Source organism: Ctenopharyngodon idella, chromosome 24, assembly GCF_019924925.1.
Source record: "Ctenopharyngodon idella isolate HZGC_01 chromosome 24, HZGC01, whole genome shotgun sequence".
Classification (NCBI taxonomy): Eukaryota; Metazoa; Chordata; class Actinopteri; order Cypriniformes; family Xenocyprididae; genus Ctenopharyngodon; species Ctenopharyngodon idella.
Genome location: NC_067243.1, coordinates 28,543,783 through 28,565,251, shown reverse-complemented (window position 1 = coordinate 28,565,251; position 21,469 = coordinate 28,543,783). Strand labels below are relative to the sequence as shown.

The window sequence follows — 21,469 nt, the reverse complement described above, 5'->3', positions numbered from 1 at the left end:
AACACTTCATGACTGAGAGCAGAACAGAACACAATCTTCATCATCACACAAGACAAAAGAACAACAATGAACAAAATCACCTTCTTCATCTGGACTCTCACTCTGTTTATTCAAGGTAAATGTTTAAATAACATTTAATGCTAAAATATAATAATATAATCAACAGTGAATCTTATACAAATATTCTGCTTTTTCTAACAGGTTTCAGTGGACAGGTGACTGTGACTCAAACTCCTTCTGTAAAAACGGTTCAGATTGGTAAATCAGTCACTATAAACTGCAAAACAAACACAGTAGTGGGCGATTACTGTACAGGTTCATATACTTGTATGGCCTGGTACCAGCAGAAACCTGGAGAAGCTCCTAAACTCATGATTCACTCTGCAAACCAAAGAGTTTCAGGAACTCCATCTAGATTCAGTGGCAGTGGATCCAGAACTGATTTCACTCTGACCATCAGTGGAGTCCAGACTGAAGATACAGGAGATTATTACTGTCAGAGTTTCCACTATCCAAACAGTAAATATGTGTTCACACAGTGATAAAGAGTGGTACAAAAACCTCGGTCAGTCAGACGTCACAGTGATGCACTGATACAGCTGAGAGATACTGCAGCTGCTCATTCAACACAATCACACACAACACTGATCACAGACAAACACTAATAACACTAGATAATCTAAATAAACATAAATCTTGTGTTTATGAAGAGAATGAGTCAGTGTTTAATATCATCATCATGTTTTAGGTGTAATATATGATCCCTGTCAATCAAACTGAACAGACTGAATTCAGTCACTTCTGCTGTCTGGACGTGATGCTTTCCATTTGATGTTCATGACATTTTCATATATATTTTCATCACCACATTTTCAGCAGAAGTGAAACTGGTGTGTTCCAGTCCAGATCATGTGACCAATCAAACAGTGAGACTGAAAAGCCCATTTGCATTGTCAGGGTGGAGTGATTCTGATCCTCTCAGAATAGAGCAGCTCTGTCTCCAGAGACCATGTTCAAACCCCAAGAGCTTTATTTGACATTTACATCAAGCTTGTGAAAAGCACCTGCATCTTCATCTGTTAGTTGAATGATGTTGTCAGACACAAAGTGAACTTGTTGAGAAGCTTTATTGAATGTTACAGCAGATTGAAAGATCACACAGTGCTTTGACACGCCAGCTCTCTTTCAGTATTGAGTTGTAAATCACTACAGCTGCAGCACTAGACTCATGTGAATCCTGCCTGACACAGGACACTCAGATACGGCTCATCTTCAGGAGAGAAACATCAGCACTCAGAGCTCTTGTGGAACGAGACCTCATGAGGAGCTCCATCATGTGTTACTCTGCAGACGTACACCTCTCCCTTTTCCCAGCGTGCTTTGCTGAGGGTCAGGACGCTACTGCGGCTGTAGCGGCCGTCCCGCTGGCTCTCTGCGCTGGTCACGACCCCCTCGGTGACCTCTGACCCGTCCAGTGTCCAGCTCACCAGCGCCCCCTGTGGAGAGTAAGAGCTGAGCAGGCAGAGCAGTGCGGCTGAGTCTCCAGAGATCTGCAGAGAAGAGGGCGGCAGCAGAGACACTGAGGGCTTCACTGTGGGACCAGCTGCAGGAGACAAACACAACACATTCACAAACACAAAGAAAACACACTGTTTCACTCACAGCATTTCAACAGCAGCAAAAATCACGACAATCTGATCCTTCATGTCATTCAACATCACTAGAGCTCATATAATATACAATATACAAACTACACAATCACTATATACATTTAAATCAAACCTCAGAAATGAAACTCAATATACTGAGACACTGACTGCTTTAATTCCAGCAGTTTTTAACTCTGAACATAAAGTTCTTAAATTTTACTTGAGATACTTGAGATATTCAGCTCAAAATATTCAGCTTGAGATATTCAGCTCAAAATGTAACTCAATTTCAAACGGAATTAAAACAACTGAATCATACATATATTTTGTTTGTATTAAAAAACACTGAATAACAAGCACAACATGTGAAAAGAGATTCAGTTTCATTGACTGAAATACAGAAAGTAGCAACATTTACAATCTGATGCCAGATCTCTTTTTTCCCCCATTATATCTACAATGAAAGATGAACTATATGAACACAGTCTAGAAATAAATGAAGGAAAATTAAACTAGTAATAAACTGATTAAACTCATAGTGAGACTCATTATGGAAAAATATTTAGATTTTTTTGAAAGGAATAATGCAGTTCTTCTGAATGAATAAACATGATAATATCATTGTTTTAGATTTAATAATTACAAAACAATATCAGTAAGACTTTACTTAAAGCCTTTATACACAATGAATTATAAAAGTATTTTTAATGCATTAATTAAGCATCATTATACACATTATACTGCATGTATGATCTCATGAATAATTCATTAAGCAGTTATAACACATTATAATATCATCTAGTCACTGTTACACCTTTAGAAAGTATAATGGGGTAAAACAAATTGCAAACAACCAATTTCAGATGTAACATTGAATTTGTCAATATAATGGCTTTTAATTTTGGTTACAATTATTTATGAAAAGGCATTATTTATGGATACCTTCATAACATATTATATATAAATGCTTCAAGTAAAGTTTCAGCACAATATTATTATTTAAAAAAAAAACATTTTTTTGTTTCAACTGTAAAACACCTTCTGAAATCTAAATTGTACTTTTTTAAATAGTTAATTAAAAGGACTTACCGAGCACCAGTTTAGTTCCTCCACCGAAAGTCAACCACAGTGATACAATCTAATGAAACGGTCGTACAAAAACCTCTATTCCACTCGAGTGAACACAAACTCCAGCAGAGAGAGAGAAACAACACTTCAACACACTGATATTAGAAGAAACTCAGATCTTCTCAACACTCAAACATTCAGTTTGGACAAAATGCTTTCTGATATAACACTGTTTATAGAAATATATCTGATGATCTGTGACCTCTGAGGTGACCTTTGACCTCTTTTATCATGGATGATGTTGTGAGTTTCTCATAATGATCTTCTGTTGTTCATATGAAGCTCAATCATCATGATTCACAGAAAAACCTGCAGCTTCAAATAAATTAATCAATAATTATGAACATTTCATAAGCACATTGTTTAATCTAGTGTCACATGACCTGATTATGAGTCCTGATGAACATGTCAACCTTCATCAAAACACCATTATGTATCTTTTTTTTTGTTTTGTTTACTCTAAATACAGTAAAACTTTTTCTCATTGTTAACATGTTTTTAACCCTCTATGGTACGCAATATGATATCAATGAGGAAAAAAAAACTTGTGTTGTTTTTCCTGCTTAAAATTGGACACTTTAACAAAATCATTAAACATTTTCATACATTTTTAATGTATTTATTTTTTATAAGTTTGTTGCCTCGAGGCAACATTGTATACCAATTTCAAAAAATTGAAACATTTGGCATTTTCATGTAGAAAAAAGAAATATATTTATTGAAAACATCTATTTCTTTAACTAGACACTTGAACAAACAAATTTATCCAGATTTTAATGTATTAAAAGTTTCATATTTAATAAAAAGTAACATTTTATATCCAGCTGTTGCCCTCAGGCTACATTGTACCATAGTGGAACACAAGTATTACCAAACCATCATATTATTATGTTATTATATCAAGTTATCATATCATCTTCATCCTCATCTCCATCTTCTCTCTCACCCTCACTCTCTCCCTGATGGATTGTCACTATGATTTCATCTTCCTCATCACAGCATGACCCTCATCATCACCCTCATCAACTGCCAGTGCTACCTGTGTTTTATAGCTTCTTGAAGTGATATAGAAAATGTGCAGATCATAATATATGCAGTTCCCATTCAGTCGGTCACGTTCGACGTACGTCGGACAGACCGACGAATAGGAATCTCGCTAGAGAGGCCAATCTACTTCGAGTGTAACTACAACGAGCCAATGCACATTGGCATGCAATCATATGCATCAGCTGCTCGCCTCGCAGCGCGGGTATATAACGAGCAGCAGGTGCGTTGCATCTTCAGCTTTTCGCTTCGGAGCCAAACCTCAGGGTTACTACAGAGTGCATCAAAACTGAAAAGACGAGCCGTTGTGGGACTTGTCTGTTGTGCAGGCGGACAGCACTGCAGCGGGCCGGTCTCCTTCCTTTATGTTGCCGAGGAGCAAATTCAGAGCCGTTCTCACGGCTGGTAGAGCGGTGCGCTTAGAGCGCTAAAAAGCTGTTCTGACAGCTGGTGAGACGGTTGTGAGGAGGGAGTGCACACGACAGGCTGCACTACTTCCCTGTCCGTGTTGCCTGCGGCTTTTTCCCCTGCGTGCTTCGGCACGTAAAGAGCGAGTCCCTAAAAGAGCTTACACAAGTAGATTCGCGTCTTTTTAAAGATGTCGTTCTACTTGTGTGTTTCTGGATGCGGTCGTTATCTATCACTGCGGGATGGTCACCAACGCTGTATCGCGTGCCTGGGCTTAAGTCACGCTGAAGCGGCGTTTGTGGATGAGTCATGCACCCATTGTGGGAAGATGACCATCTCGGAGTTGCGATCTAGACTCCAGTTCCTGCAAAGGGGCGGAGTCCCGGTGCCGTTGCCTCGTTCCAATCCTCCTCAGAGGGTTGCTGCGGGCAGCGGTGCTGGTGATCTGAGGATCACGGTGAGCGCGCTTCCTTCGGGGAACCAACCCCCTAGGAACCCTCATCCCTCCTGCACTCCGCAGCCAGTAGAGCTGCCGGGGGAGCGCGGTGGACCACCCCAGAGGTGCGTACCATCCGTATCCTTCGGAGCTCCCCAAGATGATAGGATGTCGATCGCTGCATCGGAGGGTGAGCCTGATACTTCGGGGGATGATGATTCGGCGCAGCTGCCTCCTTCAGGAGTGACAACTGTGCCCGATTCGGACCCGGAAATGATGGCTATGCTTGCCCGGGCCGCCAACAGGGTTGGGCTCGTGTGGAATCCTCCACCGTGTCCCGAACCCTCGAGGCTGGACGATTGGTTTCTCGGGGTGGCCAGGGCTGGTTCTCAGCCCCCCACCCCAGTTCCTTTCTTCCCGGAGGTGCATGAAGAACTCACTGGCACATGGACGGCACCTTTTACTGCCCGAAACCGTGTCGGTGGGTCCTCCTCCCTCACCACCCTTGATGGCGGGGCGGCTAAGGGTTATACGCGCATACCCCCTGTGGAACGGGCCGTTGCTATGCAACTGTGCCCTAACGCCACCTGGCGGGGGGAGCCGTCTCTCCCTTCCCGGGCCTGTAAGTACTCGTCGGACCTTACCGGCAAGGCTTATCAGGCCTGTGGGGAAGCCGCCTCTGCCTTGCACGCTATGGCGTTGCTGCAGGTCCATCAGGCCAAGGCACTGAAGGACCTGCACGAGGGTGGTCATGACCCACAAGTTCTTCAGGAGCTTCGGGCCGCGACGGACCTCGCGCTTCGTGCGACGAAGGTCACGGCGCGGTCTGTGGGTCGTGCGATGTCCACGCTAGTGGTCCAGGAGCGCCATCTCTGGCTGTGTCTTGCGGACATGAGGGATACCGACAAAGTCAGGTTTCTTAATTCCCCCGTGTCCCAGACCGGCCTCTTCGGCGACGCGGTCGAGAACTTTGCCCAGCAGTTCTCGGCTGTACAGAAGCAGTCTGAGGCGATCAGTCACATCCTGCCAAGGCGGTCAGCTGCTGCACCTCCACCGCCCGCGGCCCCTCAGACTGCTCGGCCCCAGCAGCAGCCGTCATCCAAGCGGCGCCGTGGAGCCGGTCGTGGTCAGGGTGCCCAGCCCGTCCTGCCCGCCCCCAAGAAGAAGGGCGGCAAGGCCAAGTCCAAGAGGCCCTAGGACGGGCGACCCAGAGATGGAGGGGACTGCTCTTCAGGAGATGGTGACCGCACCACTCCTTCCCCCGGAGGAGGGCCGGGTGGAGAATCCTTTGTTTCCTTTTGTTTGTGTTCCGCCGCTGGCCCAACAGCCAGCGGTACCCAAATTCTCAGTAAAAGAGCAGTTTCCTTCATCTCCGGGTCCGAAGAGGGCTCGGAGAGCAGTGGGAGGGCAAGAACCTCACCACTCTCATCCCCCTCTTCTGTCGCCAGCGGACAGCAGCGAGCGGCGGGTAACCAAAGCCTTGACCGCTCCCTCTGTCCTCCCGTGGAACCAGGTAAGTGTTGCACATCACACTGTGACGCCGCTCCGGGCCGCCTCGCAAAGAGAGCCCCCCGGGCCGCGTCCCTGGCTTCCACCTCGCTGCCCCACTGCGGGTACGCCTGCGGTCCCTTTGGTCCCGCTTGTTCGGTCTCTGAGTGCCTGGCTAGCGCTCCCCAGGCCGTCTCGCTGGCTCATTCGGACCGTCAGGCTCGGCTATGCGATTCAGTTCGCCCGGCGTCCCCCCAAGTTCAGGGGCGTCCTCTTCACTACAGTGAAAGATGTAGATGCCCATGTCTTGCGTGCGGAGGTCGCGGTCCTACTGGCGAAGGACGCGATAGAGCCGGCCCCTCCAGCCGATATGGATCAGGGTTCTACAGTCCCTACTTCATTGTACCCAAGAAAAGCGGTGGGTTACGACCGATCCTGGATCTGCGAGTTTTGAATCGGAGCCTTCACAAGCTACCGTTCAAAATGCTCACACAGAAACGCATTTTCGAGTGCATCCATCCCCAGGATTGGTTTGCAGCGATCGACCTGAAGGACGCGTACTTTCATGTTTCGATTCTTCCGCGTCACAGGCCATTCCTGCGCTTCGCGTTCGAAGGTCGAGCATATCAGTACAGAGTCCTACCCTTCGGGCTGGCCCTGTCTCCCCGCGTCTTCACGAAGCTCGTGGAGGGAGCCCTTGTTCCCATGAGAGAACAGGGTGTTCGCATTCTCAACTATCTCGACGACTGGCTCATTCTGGCACAGTCCCGGGATCAGTTGTGCGAACACAGGGATTTGGTGCTCAGACACCTCAGCCAGTTGGGTCTTCAGGTCAACTGGGAAAAGAGCAAACTCGCCCCGGTGCAGAGGATCTCTTTTCTCGGTATGGAGTTGGATTCGGTCGAACAGATAGCACGCCTCACAGAGGAACGTGCTCAGTCGGTGTTGAACTGCCTGAATACGTTCAACGGCAGGACAGCGGTTCCACTGAAATTTTTTCAGAGGCTCCTGGGGCATATGGCAGCCGCAGCGGCAGTAACCCTGCTCGGTCTGCTTCATATGAGACCGCTTCAACACTGGCTCCACGGCCGGGTCCCGAGATGGGCGTGGCAACGCGGCACGTTCCGGGTGGCAATCACTCAGGAGTGTCGCCAGACCTTCAGCCCGTGGTCGGACCCCTTGTTTCTTCGGGCTGGAGTACCCCTAGAGCAGGTGTCCCGGCATGCTGTGGTATTCACGGATGCCTCTGCCACGGGCTGGGGTGCCACGTACAACGGGCATGCAGTGTCAGGGGTGTGGACGGGCCCCCATCTGCATTGGCACATCAACTGCCTCGAGTTGCTAGCGGTACGCCTTGCTCTGAGCCGCCTCAAAGGGCCGCTACGGGGCAAGCATGTACTGGTCCGGACGGACAACACTGCGACCGTTGCGTACATCAACCGTCAAGGTGGTCTACGCTCCCGTCGCATGTCGCAACTCGCCCGCCATCTCCTCCTCTGGAGTCAGAAGCATCTGAGGTCGCTTCGTGCCATTCATATTCCTGGTGTGCTCAACCGTGTGGCCGACGAGCTTTCACGAGCTGCGCTGCCAGGAGAGTGGCGATTCCACCCCCAGGTGGTCCAGCTGATTTGGAGAGAGTTCGGAGAGGCTCAGGTAGACCTGTTTGCCTCACCAGAAACCTCCCATTGCCGGTTGTTTTACTCCCTGTCCGGGGGAACACTCGGAACAGACGCACTGGCGCACAGCTGGCCCCGGGGCCTTCGCAAATATGCGTTTCCCCCAGTGAGCCTACTTGCACAGACCCTGTGCAAAGTCAGGGAGGACGAGGAGCAGGTCCTGCTAGTTGCGCCCTATTGGCCCAACCGGACCTGGTTCCCGGAACTCTCACTCCTCGTGACAGCCCCTCCCTGGCCCATTCCTCTGAGGAAGGACCTTCTTTCTCAGAGACGGGGCACTCTCTGGCACCCGCGTCCAGACCTCTGGAAACTCCATGTCTGGTCCCTGGACGGGACGCGGAGGTTCTAGGTGACTTACCCCCCGAGGTACTTAACACCATCGCTTCGGCACGTGCCCCATCTACGAGACGGGCTTACGCCTTGAAGTGGAACCTGTTCGTCGAGTGGTGTTCTTCTCGTCGAGAGGACCCCCGAAGATGCTCGATCGGTGTCGTGCTTTCCTTCTTGCAGCAGGGGTTGGAGCGTAGGCTGTCCCCCTCCACCCTCAAAGTCCATACTGCTGCTATCTCCGCATATCATGACCACATAGATGGCAAATCTGTTGGTCAGCACGACCTGGTCGTCAGGTTCCTTAGGGGGGCGAGGCGGTTAAATCCTCCTCGTCCTCCCTCCATACCCTCTTGGGACCTTGCTCTGGTGCTGAGAGCACTTCAGATTGCTCCCTTTGAGCCCTTGCAATCAGCAGACTTAAAGATTCTGTCTATGAAGACTTTGCTGCTGGTTGCATTGGCCTCCATCAAGAGGGTAGGGGACCTGCAGTCTTTTTCGGTCGACGAATCGTGCCTGGAGTTCGGGCCGGGTGACGGCCATGTGGTACTGAGACCCCGGCCTGGCTATGTGCCCAAGGTTCCTACCACTCCCTTCAGGGACCAGGTAGTGAGCCTGCAAGCGCTGCCCTCGGAGGAGGCAGACCCAGCCCTGGCTTTGCTCTGTCCAGTTTGCGCTTTGCGACTGTACATAGACAGAACTCAAAGCTTCAGGACCTCAGACCAGCTTTTTGTCTGTTACGGAGGCCAGCAGAAGGGAAAGGCTGTCTCCAAGCAGAGGATGGCCCACTGGATAGTGGATGCCATCGCCCTGGCTTACCAAGCTCAGGGCGTGCCCTGCCCGCTCAGGTTGCATGCGCACTCCACGAGAGGCGTTGCATCTTCCTGGGCGCTGGCTCGTGGCGCCTCGCTAACAGACATCTGTAGAGCTGCGGGCTGGGCGACACCTAACACGTTCGCTAGATTCTATAGCCTTCGTGTCGAGCCGGTCTCCTCCCGTGTTCTCACCTCAGGTCAGAGGCACGGAGAGGCCCCGGCTTAGTGTCGGCTTGCTGCGCTTACATGCGCTTTTTTCTCCAGAGAGTCCCTACAAGGCAGACCCTGTTGAGTCCTCCGATCTCCCTTCGGCAGCCGACGTGGCAGAGCGTCTGGCGCTAGGCCTATACTCCGTTGTATCCTTGAGAACCGGGTTCAGGCTGGGTACCATATGTGTGACCCTACTGGGATCCCATATGTCTAGTTCCACGGTTGCTCCTAAACGAAGCCCGTGTCTTTCCCTCTGGGAGAACCCACCTCTCATCGAGTTGGAGTCACCCCAGTTCTTCCATATGTAGTACAGCCCTCCGGGTTAGTCCATATGTACTTCTCCACTTAACTCCTTTGGGAAGGATGTGGCTTCCGCAGCGTTCCTTTCCCAGCGTTATCCAATAGTCTCACTGAATGGGTTTTGGGGAACAGCAGTGATCGACACTCTCTGTGTTAGCCCTGTCCCACCGTCCGTAGGCAAGGGGGTTCAGGTGGCTTACAACAGAGCGCTGGAAGGGGGCAGCCCCTGTGGCGCTTTGGTAGGGATTCCTATTCGTCGGTCTGTCCGACGTACGTCGAACGTGACCGACTGAATGGGAACGTCTCGGTTACAAAGGTAACCCTCGTTCCCTGAAGGAGGGAACGGAGACGTACGTCCCGTCGCCACAGTCGCTGTACCCCGCTGATGCTGCCGCCTATCCGGTTCGGCTCCTCAGCGAAAACCTGAAGATGCAACGCACCTGCTGCTCGTTATATACCCGCGCTGCGAGGCGAGCAGCTGATGCATATGATTGCATGCCAATGTGCATTGGCTCGTTGTAGTTACACTCGAAGTAGATTGGCCTCTCTAGCGAGATTCCTATTCGTCGGTCTGTCCGACGTACGTCTCCGTTCCCTCCTTCAGGGAACGAGGGTTACCTTTGTAACCGAGACGATACAGTATGTGAATTACTATTCTTATAAGTGCATTACAAAATCATGTGAAAATGCAAATATATTTAGATAATTCTCACTCTTTTCCTTACAAATATAATACATTTGTATATACACCTATTATGCCTGTATGACCTTATGTGATTCCATTATGGTACAATGTTGCCTTGAGGCAACACACAGTTTTTTGTTATTTTCTCTAAAACATTTGATGATATATAATGTAAAGTTCTTGAAAATACTTCTTTACTTGCCAGTGAAGGTGACTCGTATTTTTTGTGGGTGATTAATGGATACAAACAAGTGAAAAAAGCTTTTTCACTGGAGAAAATATGGAGCCATGTGACATGTGCACATGTGCTGAAACAGGACACAAAATGGACCCCTGTTGGTCATGTTTTGGTCTTTTTTGCACTTTTATTGATTAGTATTTGAGTTATTCTGTCCTGAGATACGTTTGATCAATCAATTGGTGACTTATTTTATTAAAAACAAACTAAAATAGACCATGTTGCCTGGAGGCAACACCGTACCAGAGAGGTTAAAGATGTAGTTGTTACGTGTGGTGCTGCAGGGATGAGGCAATACACGGTAATCCACAAAGTAAAGGTATTTAATGAACGTAGGCGCAGAAACACAACACTAACACATGGAAAGCTAACAATAAGAACAGACAGGGAGTGAAGGGAGTGAGTCCATTATATAGGGAGTGCTGATGAGGAAGTCCAGGTGCAGGTGATGAGTGCTGATGGGGAGATGACGAGGGAAGTGAGTGCAGGTGTGGAGACAAGAGGAACATGGGAAATGGAGTCCGGGAGACAAGGGAACTGTGACAGTAGTACATTACTGTACTCACAAATAAATAATTACTGTGTTTGACAAATATGTTTAAAAATATCTACTTTCATGATACTATAGTCATTTTAGGGGCTTAAAAAAATCTTTTATTTTTCTTCCTTGTGGTGGCCACCATGTTGAGATCACATGACCAGCTGAATGCTGCTCACTTTATCTTGGTCACATATTATCAGAAACATTCACCTTATGTAAATGAATCATGTATGAGAGTGAATAGATTATTTCTACAGCGGCACTGAAAGCTGAAAATGCTTCATCCACACTGACGGATGTTCATATAAAGTCAAAGACTAGTGTCTTATCAGTCTGTCAAACATAAAAAAAAAAAAAAAAACATTTTATAATTCAAATTAAAAATATTTTACAATAATTAATATTTACAATTATTACAAACAACATCAATCTGTAAAATCTTAGGTTGCACTTTATTTCGATGGTCCACTTTTGATATTCTACTAACTATAAGTAACTTGTCAACTACATGTCAACTAACTCTCATTAGTGTATTAGTAGACTGTAGTAGACTGTTAGGTTTGGGTTCAGTTAAGTAGAATAAGTTGACATGTAGTTGTAAAGTTACTTTCAGTCAGTAGAATGTCTAAAGTAGACCACTGAAATACCAAATCTTATATGTAGAGAGTTTGTTAGTTTGTTAGCAGCACACACTGTCGTAAATCCTGCCCACTTCTTTGCATTGTCACACATGCTTCAGTGCTCTGAGAGTGTTTATAGTGCTGTGAGTTTAACACTTCATGACTGAGAGCAGAACAGAACACAATCTTCATCATCACACAAGACAAAAGAACAACAATGAACAAAATTACCTTCTTCATCTGGACTCTCACACTGTTTATTCAAGGTAAGACTGATAAAAATTGACTCTGGTTTTGGTGTTCTTGTAAAAGTATATGATGGTAGTAGTTTTAAACACTAATTGTTTTTCTTTTCTCTTCTTCAGAATCCAGAGGAGTGACTCTGACTCAACCTGAAGTTAAAACTGTCAAACAGGGTCAAACAGCTACAATAGAGTGTCATATAGATGTAGGAATATACAGCAACTACTTAGCCTGGTATCAGCAGAAACCTGGAGAAGCTCCTAAACTCCTGATTTATTATATAAACACCCTCCAGTCAGGAACTCCATCTAGATTCAGTGGCAGTGGAACAGCAAATACTGGACGAGATTTCACTCTGACCATCAGTGGAGTCCAGACTGAAGATACAGGAGATTATTACTGTCAGAGTTACCACAGCAGTGGTGATGTGTTCACACAGTGATAAAGAGTGGTACAAAAACCTCAGTCAGTCAGACGTCACAGTGATGCACTGATACAGCTGAGAGATACTGCAGCTGCTGATGGAGGATCACAAACAACACAATGACAATGTTTAGCAAAGTTTCTTTAAAAAATAATTATTAATATAGTAAATATACATTTATATATAGTCATTTATGTTTGTATTAAATAACTGTTAGTGCTCATATGAATTATGGCAGCACTGGGATGTTTTATTGTTTGTGTTTCAGATCACAGTATGAGAGCGATGTGGAGTGAAGCAGAAATAGCAGTTGTTTTTAATGTGTTTTCTCTCACTCCAGGATTGAAAGAAGCGGTTTCTTTCTCCAGTGGTTGTGGAAAAATATGCATACTAACTAATCAGATTTAGTCTGAAAGGTAAGTTAGAAAGTTCTTGCTTATAGAAGTGTTATATAAAAGTAATATGACATTCACAGTTGTGCTGCTCTTCATGTCTATGGTAGAATCACAGCCGTGCTGATATTCAGTATAATTGCATTCTTGATCATGTGAAACTGATTAAATGTGACAGGATGAAAAAACAGCACAACACCTTCAATCTTTTAAACAACTTCATCAAGGGCGTGTAACACTAATAAAAATATGGTAGTGTCTATGTGTGTCACAGTGCTGTGTTGTTACACGAACACGAACACATGAACACGAAGGGAAACAGACAGTCTTTAATAAATCCACAGGAATATCATCAACCAGAGAACAGCAATCCAACAAAACTGAACCATAGACAAGACCCGACAGCAATGAACAGAAACAAAGGATCTGAAGTACACCGGAAAACAAGGATAATTAACAACACACACCTGAACTGAATGATGAATCAAATTAACAACCATGACAACAAACTCAACAGGGGGAAAGTGAAAACTGAAACAAAGTCCAAACTGAGTGAGACTGTGACAGATTCATACTCACAAAACAAAATGACATCCACCTTCCTACAAACATCCCACATAGATATAACAGGTTTCAGGTCAAAAACACTCAAAGTAAAGCCACTAAACTCACTTTCAGTGTACAATTCAACAAACAACTAGAGTGTCAAACAATTCTTTGGGCCCCGGACGCAGGAGAGATCTGTGTGGAGGAAATATCCTCAGTCTCTCTCCAAGTGAAGGTACTGTGGGTTTCTTTACTCCAGGAGTCTGTTCCAGAAAACAAGGTTAACTTACCGTCACATAAACCCTGAACTCTCGGTTGATTAACCCAAACCATGTTTACTCGAGGTATGCTGGTTCCAAACCCGCAGTCTGGAGTAAGTTCAGTCAAGCCAGAGAAACTGACCAAACAACATTCTCAACCGAGCGCCGAATCCAGGAGTCAAGGAATGGAGCACACAAGGAATAAAGTATACAGCAATAGACCCCCCGGCTCTTAATCGTGTTTCCTGGAGGATTTTTCCTAAGAGCAGAGCTCAGTTTAACTGTTCAGGACAAACAAGGGACTCATGAACAACCATCACAAAACAAACAAACAGTCGTGGATCATCCTGAGGGGTATTGCACAAAAGCAGGATAAGGGATTAAGCTGGGATTTTCCAGTTATCCTGGCTGAATTTAGCCCTGACTCAGTTGCATGAAAGCAGGCTAAATTAAGCTATATTAAGTTACTATGGAGATTTATTCTTTGCTCCAGATCAGGCTAACAACCAGGATAAGATTAATCAAGTTCCCACCTCAATAATAAAGCTGTGAATTTTTAGTGTGAGTGCATACAAGCACGTCTGCTTCATGATATAACATAAACTGAGCAAACATGCTGCCCTCGCCTTGTGATGGCTTGGAATTCCAATGGGAATCGGATATGCGTGTTTAGACGTAGGTCGCATGTCCAGAGATCGGATATGAATCGGATTTAAAACCACATTTGGAAGTGGCTCAGATCGGATGCGAAAAAATCGGATCTTGTGTGGATTTTTGTGTTTACACGTGTGCAACTAATTCCGATCTGTGTCAGATGTGAGCAAAAGATCTGATTTTTTGTGCCAGTGTAAACGCAGCCTAAGAGTTTTGCATTAACTACACACAGTAAAATAGTGGCTGAAGTGTTATTGCACCCAAACATACAAATTCAGTCAGTATTTACTTGCCTTTATGTTGTTGATCCCTCTGTTTTTTTTTTTTTAACCCTTTAACCCAGCTAATACAAATAGTAAATGTATGCATTTTGTATTATAGTATCTTGAAGAAATAAAATAAGAACTGAGCAGCTTTAAGCATTTATGCAAGACACAATTTAAAAAAGGCTTTACAAAATTCAAGTACATTTATTTACATTTATGCATTTGGCAGATGCTTTTATCCAAAACAACTTACAGAGCATTTATTACAGGGACAGTGACCCTGGAGTAAAGTGGCTTACATAAAGACACACTGGTGGTGACGCTGCAGAGATCGACCAGCAACCTTCTGCTTACCAGTTCAGTAGTTGAGCCCACTACAACACAAAAGTAATAAAGCTACAACAAAAATTAGCATGTAATTGTTAACATATGAAATGAAGCTGTAAACAAACAGAATGCTGACATGAATTGTACATTTTTAATGTTTTATAGGTAATCGTGCTCATGGAGATCAGGCACACGGATGTTTGGCGCAGACACCGCAGCAGCCAGATTGTCCCGCACATCTTCTCCCACTCTTGCTTCGAGGTTGTGTGGTTCCGGGGGCCTGTCATCATGGTCTTCCTCATTTTCTGCCTCAACGATGTCGCCATTGAGAAGAGCGAGATTAAGAAGCACAGCACGCAACCACCTCAGGCACGAAGGCAGGGTTTACCTCTAAGGCCTTGAAGAAAATACTGCGCCACCGTGTCTTCAGCATCCCAAAAGCTCTCTCAACGATGTTCCGGGCACGGGAGTGCTTGTTGTTGAAACGAGCCTGCGCGGGGTTCTGTACAGGCTCTCTGTAAGGCGTGATGAGGCAGATGGGTGCACTCAGGCAAGGATAGCCACCATCACCGAGGATGCACTTGCCTGGTGGTGGATAAAGGCTGCCAGTGTAGACAGGGCTGTTCCTCAGGACCCTGGCATCGTGCACAGACCCAGGATATCCCACGAAGACATCAAGGAATTTCCGCCGGTGATCAGTGATGGCCTGGAGCTGGATGGAATGAAACAGCTTCCTGTTGTAGTAGCAGTGGGAGCTATTTGCTGGAGGTTTAATCCGGACTGGACAGCCGTCTATAGCACCAACGGCTCTGCTGAAAGCTGGTGACCCAGCCAGCTGTGCAAATCCTGCCTCTAGGTCATCTCCGGTCAGAAAGCAAATCACCCTCCTCAAAATTCCCATGATTGCCTGGCTCACTCTGTGCACAATGTCATGCACAGAGGACTTGGGGATATCAAAGGTCTGTGAGACCACCCTGTAGGATGCTGCATGGGCAAGCCAGTAGAGGAAGACAAGCACCTCAATGTCCCTCTCCCATCCATGGTCAGATTCCAGCCTGAGTGCACCAATGAGGGACATGATGGATGGCAAAGACAGGTGAAGGTGATCACGGTGGTCAGCTGCTTCATTGAAATAAAGCTGCAGTATTGGCACAGCTCTGTTGAGATGGCAGTAGGATGTGGGGTTGTCCACGTGTAAATATGATATAGCTCATTAGAATAATAAATTTGAATAAAGATTTGTTTCATGTGTTGTTGACTTGTATTTATTTGTTTTATTCATTTGTTTACTCATTTTTGTTTGTTCATCCTCTTGTTGTCAGTTAATGCATGAATTAATAAAATAATTATATTTAATTCATTTTTTGACTGAAAATTGATGTATTCACATTGGCTGCATTTGTGTACTATTCATGCATAAAATGTCATGACAATACAATTAAATTACATTTAGCTTATTTTACTCAAATATATCATTTCAGTAAGAAAATATGTAATATAATTAAGTATTGGTCAGCATTTATCAATATTATATTGCAATCATTATGGGCTAATGTTAATTTTAACAATTCGTACTTACACTTTTAGAGTACAAAATCAGTTTTCTCCAAAGGCGAGATCTTTGAGCGGCTGCCCGACGTCTCCTTTGTTCAGACATTTTAAATGAAAACATTTTGGCAGATGTTGCAGAAAACGTACAAGGTATTGTTGTCCAGCTACTGATGAAATCAGGTGTTAGTGCACCTGTCACTCATATCTTTTAAATTCTTGTGCTTGTGATAATGTCTTAGGTCACATGATAACGTCATCATGGCGGATGAGAGCCGGATCTCATTCATACTCAACGAGATTTGGCTGTTAAGTACCTACTCTTTTAGCGCTCGTTAAGTAAGTACTTAATGAAATTAAGTACCTACTCATTGAGTAGGCGGTTTCGGACACAGCCAGTTTTACCAACTTGTTTGATCAAGTCTTTGAACAGAATCGACTCAAAAGAGTGATTCATTAGTGAATGGGGCATCGTTCATGAAAAAAAGAGACAGAAAAGTACAGATTTTTCATTACAAATGTACTCAAGTTAAAGTAAAAGTACCCACATTTAAATCTAAAAAGTACAAATTTTCCAAAAAACTACTCATGTAAATGTAACGAAGTAAATGTACTTCGTTACTACCCACCTCTGGTTAATTATCTGAACCTGCTCCTCCCGAACTTTGTTAATAAAACATTTCAATTCACCTATAGGTGAAAAGGGTACTTCTTAAACGTTTCCAAATGGGTCAGGAGCAGCACAGTCCCGAACTAAACATCCCCATCTGACTAACAGAGAACCGTATGGGAACGTTCTGTTAATGTCCCAAATGTCCTTTTTGTGACGTTCTTATGTGACCATAGAATAACCAATATGGAACGTCCCCCTAAAGTCATATAAGGAAACTTGAACTGCAGCACTTTCATAACCAAAAAAGGATTTTCCGTAAAGGTTCAGGATTTTTGTCACTTTTAGAGAACTTTTAGGGAACGGTGCGCAAGGTCACGAGAATGTCCCCTCCTATGTGAGATGGACGTTCATCTGCACATCATCAGTGTCTCAGTAGTCAGAGTAAAAATAAAACTACTGAACTAACTAAAAATAACATTAGTCAGAGTGTAAATCATCATTCTGTAACTCTAGTGTATATTAGTTTGTCTGTTGTAAATCCTGCCCACTTCTTTGCATTGTCACACATGCTTCAGTGCTCTGAGAGTGTTTATAGTGCTGTGAGTTTAACACTTCATGACTGAGAGCAGAACAGAACACAATCTTCATCATCACACAAGACAAAAGAACAACAATGAACAAAATCACCTTCTTCATCTGGACATTGATCTGTATATCAGGTATACAGTGAAACTCTGACTTGCTTAAAACTAAAAATACTAAAGTTTTATATTTTATGATTATGACATCTATTTCTAATATGACACATGATTTTTCTGTTGTCTTGATGTACTTTTAATTTAAATCCTATTCATTTCTCTTCCAGGCTCCAGTGGACAGATCACAGTTACTCAAACTCCTGTAGTTCATACAGTCACACCAGGAGAAACTGTTGTGATGAGATGCAGCGCCAGCACTCCTTTAACAGGATGTAGTCCACCCTGTCTGTCCTGGTACTTACAGAAACCTGGAGAAGCTCCTAAACTCCTCATATATTTAGCATCAAGCCGTTATACTGGAACTCCATCTAGATTCAGTGGCAGTGGATCTGGCAGTGATTTCACTCTGACCATCAGTGGAGTCCAGACTGAAGATACAGGAGATTATTACTGTCAGAGTTACCACAGTGGTGGTGTGTTCACACAGTGATAAAGAGTGGTACAAAAACCTCGGTCAGTCAGACGTCACAGTGATGCACTGATACAGCTGAGAGATACTGCAGCTGCTGATGGAGGATCACAAACAACACAATGGTGTATCAAACCTTTCAGAGACTTTATTTATTATGATTTATTAAGTAAACATGTAACATACAATCTTATATTCTTTACTAAACTGGACTAAAATCTGGAGAAAATGTGAGTGGTGCTCGTCCCTGCATAACTTTACACTAAAATATTATCTGTATTATTTACTGTAGGAAAGTCAATCCCTTTAATTGGACTTCCATACTTCACCACTAGAGGGTCACATGTCTTTAACATAACCGAGATCTACACACCTTTCCTTTAAGACTGTGACTGCATCCAAAATCACATTCTTCACATTCTCTATATAGTAGGTCAAAAACAGTATGTTACAACAGAAGTATGTCTGAATTCACAGTCTGAATGTTTCTCTGATAAAGTCTGTATGGTGTCCTGGTGGCCTGTAAACAGTAGCCAGCACAAATGTCAAACAGGATCGTACGCTAGACAACGTTACATAAAGCACCATCACTTCGAATTAATTATATTTAAAAGACTTCTGAGTAATACTGAAGATAATGACAACATGGCAGATGTAGTACGTCCAGATTACATTCATACACACTCATACTATACAGAACATACTTTTTTAGCGATCGTGAAGTAATTACTTGTTCAAAATAAGTGTCTACTGAAGAGAGTATGTGATTCAGATTAAGATTACTTTATCACACTACATGATATTTGTGGAAGTGTCAGTGAATTTCACATGATGGTTGATTGTTTATTATTCATTTATGTTTATGATGGGAAATGTTTAATATCTGTAACAGAAGGATTGTTCATATTTATGTCAAATTTGCATAATTTGTCATTGTTTCAGACCACACTCACCCTCATTCATTCATACAAACACAACTGCTCACAGACGTGACCTGTTTTCTGAATCCAGCGTATCATTAATAGTTTTGTGGATTGAACTCTTGGAGCTCTTACTCTCTAACCGAGTCAAGGACGATCTCAGCAGTCCAGAGGCTTCAGACACTGACAGTGTTTCATTATAAACATACATTTACATTTAGTCATTTAGCAGACGCTTTTCTCCAAAGCGACTTACAAATGAGAATAGTAGAAGCAATCAAATCAACATGAATACAACAGTATGTAAGTGGCGTGTCAAGTCAAGTTTCATCAGTAAAGTGCTCGTAGTAAGGTTTTTTTTTTTTTTTTTTTAATATATGCAAATAAATGGAGAAAGAGAATAGAAAATTGAAAAAAGTAAAATAAAAAGTGCTAATATTGCTGGGTCAAGTATTGACGAAAAAGATATGTCTTTAGCAGTTTTTTGAAAATGGCTAAAAACTCGGATAGAGCGTGGTATGTCATTCCAGAATTTGTGTGGAATGCTCCGATAGGAAGGGTCTAATCTTCCTAATGTTGTACAGGGCAAATCTGCAGGACTGGGCCATTGTAGCAATATGATCTGTGAAGCTTAAACAATCATCCATCACCACTCCAAGGTTCCTGGCCGTCCTGGAAGGAGTTATGGTTGACGACCCAAGTTGAATGGATAGGTTGTGATGAAGTGTTGGGTTGGCACCGACCGCAAGCAGTTCCGTTTTAGCAAGGTTGAGTTGAAGGTGGTGGTCCTTCATCCAGGCAGAAATGGCTGTCAGGCAGGCTGCGATGCGACCAGCAACCGTCGGATCATCTGGTTGGAATGAGAGGTAGAGTTGTGTGTCATCAGCAGTGATAGGAAAAACCATGTTCCTGAATGACAGAGCCTAGTGATGACATGTAGATGGAGAAGAGAAGTGGTCCAAGCACTGAGCCCTGAGGTACCCCAGTAGCAAGATGATGCGACTTGGACACCTCACCTCTCCAAGATATCCTGAAGGACCTACCTGAGAGATAAGACTCGAACCACTGGAGTGCGGTTCCTGAGATGCCCTTCGACATGAGGGTTGACAGGAGGATCTGGTGGTTGACTGTGTCAAAAGCAGCAGACAGATCCAGCAAGATGAGTACCAATGATTTTGAAGTTGCTCGTGCCAATCTCAGGGCTTCAGTAACTGAGAGCAGGGCAGTCTCAGTTGAGTGGCCAATCTTGAAGCCAGACTGGTTGTTGTCAAGGAGACTGTTCTGTGTGAGATAAGTAGACAGTTGGTTGAACACAACTCTCTCAAGTGTCTTCGCAATGAATGGAAGAAGGGATACCAGTCTGTAGTTTTCTAAAAGTGCTGGATTCAGAGTGAGTTTTTTAAGCAGTGGTGTAATCCTAGCCTGCTTAAAAGCTGTGGGAAATGTACCAGCGTGAAGAGAAGAATTGATAATGTGAGTGAGTGCAGGTACAATTGAGGAGGAGATGGCCTGAAGAAGATGAGTGGGGATAGGGTCAAGCGGACAGGTAGTAGGGTGATTGGAAAGGATGAGTTTGGAAACATCTGCCTCAGAAAGCATAGAGAAGGACGGGAGAATTTTTATGTTTTACGTTAAGATGTTATTGTCAGTATGTGGTGTGGAGAATTGGCCGCTGATGGTTGTTATTTTATGTGTGAAGAATGTGGCAAAGTCAGCTGTAAGAGCTGATGTGGGAGGGAGGGGAGGAGGGTAAAGAAGAGAAAGTTTTGAAAAGTGGATAGCCAGGGGGCAGAAGGGGTGGCGCGGGCTGGTCTGGATGAGAGAGGGCAGAAGTCATCTAAGCAAGATGTTAACATGGTGCAAAGAGTGTCAGTAGCATTGTTAGTGTCCAATGATGAGAACTGTTTAGGGGGAGGAAGTGTGGATGAGACCAAAGAGGATAGGTGGGAGGGTGAGAGCGAGCGTAGGTTTCGCCGAAAAGTAACATGTGGTGGAGTGTGTGTTGAGTTAGTGGTCAGGTTGAGATTAAAAGTGATGAGGAAATGGTCTGAGGTGTGTAGTGGAGTAACCAGTGTATTATCAGTGGAGCAGCAGCGTGTGTAGATGAGGTCCAATTGGTTACCTGATTTGTGGGTAGCTGTAGTAGACACTCGCTTGAGATCAAACGAGGCAAGCAGAGTGCGGAAGTCAGCAGCCTGAGGTTTGTCTAGATGGATGTTGAAATCTCCAAGTACTAGCAGAGGAGTACCATCCTCAGGGAAGGATGAGAGTAACACATCTAACTCCTCCAAGAAGTTACCTAGCTGACCTGGGGGACGATAAAGCACTACAGCATGGATTTTAGCAGGGTAGGTGATGGTAATTGCATGTGATTCAAATGAGCTGTAGTCACAGAGAGCTGGTAAAGGATTGAACTTCCATTCATTGGACATAAGCAGACCAGTACCACCACCCCTCCCAATCTGGTGTGGGGTGTGAGAGAAAGTGAAATTAGAGGAGAGGGCTGCCGGTGTGGCAGTGTCCTCAGGTTTGATCCATGTCTCA

At 44.6% G+C, this 21,469-nt stretch overlaps 1 long non-coding RNA gene and 2 gene segments (V, D, J or C); 2 read left to right on the top strand and 1 right to left on the bottom strand.

The window, feature by feature from the left end:
* LOC127506802 (immunoglobulin kappa light chain-like) overlaps window positions 1-21,469 on the top strand; it is a 339,850-nt gene that overhangs the window by 185,055 nt on the left and 133,326 nt on the right.
* The window catches only part of LOC127506796 (Ig kappa chain V region Mem5-like), a 73,623-nt gene continuing 53,262 nt past the window's right edge, over window positions 1,109-21,469 (bottom strand). The window contains 2 exon segments of the V gene segment in view: window positions 1,109-1,603; window positions 2,739-2,773. Coding sequence covers window positions 1,287-1,603; window positions 2,739-2,773 — 352 coding nt within the window.
* On the top strand, window positions 12,251-15,985 carry LOC127506953 (uncharacterized). The gene is made up of 3 exons (XR_007928188.1): window positions 12,251-12,648; window positions 14,620-14,737; window positions 14,843-15,985. It is a non-coding gene; the product is annotated as an uncharacterized LOC127506953 (long non-coding RNA).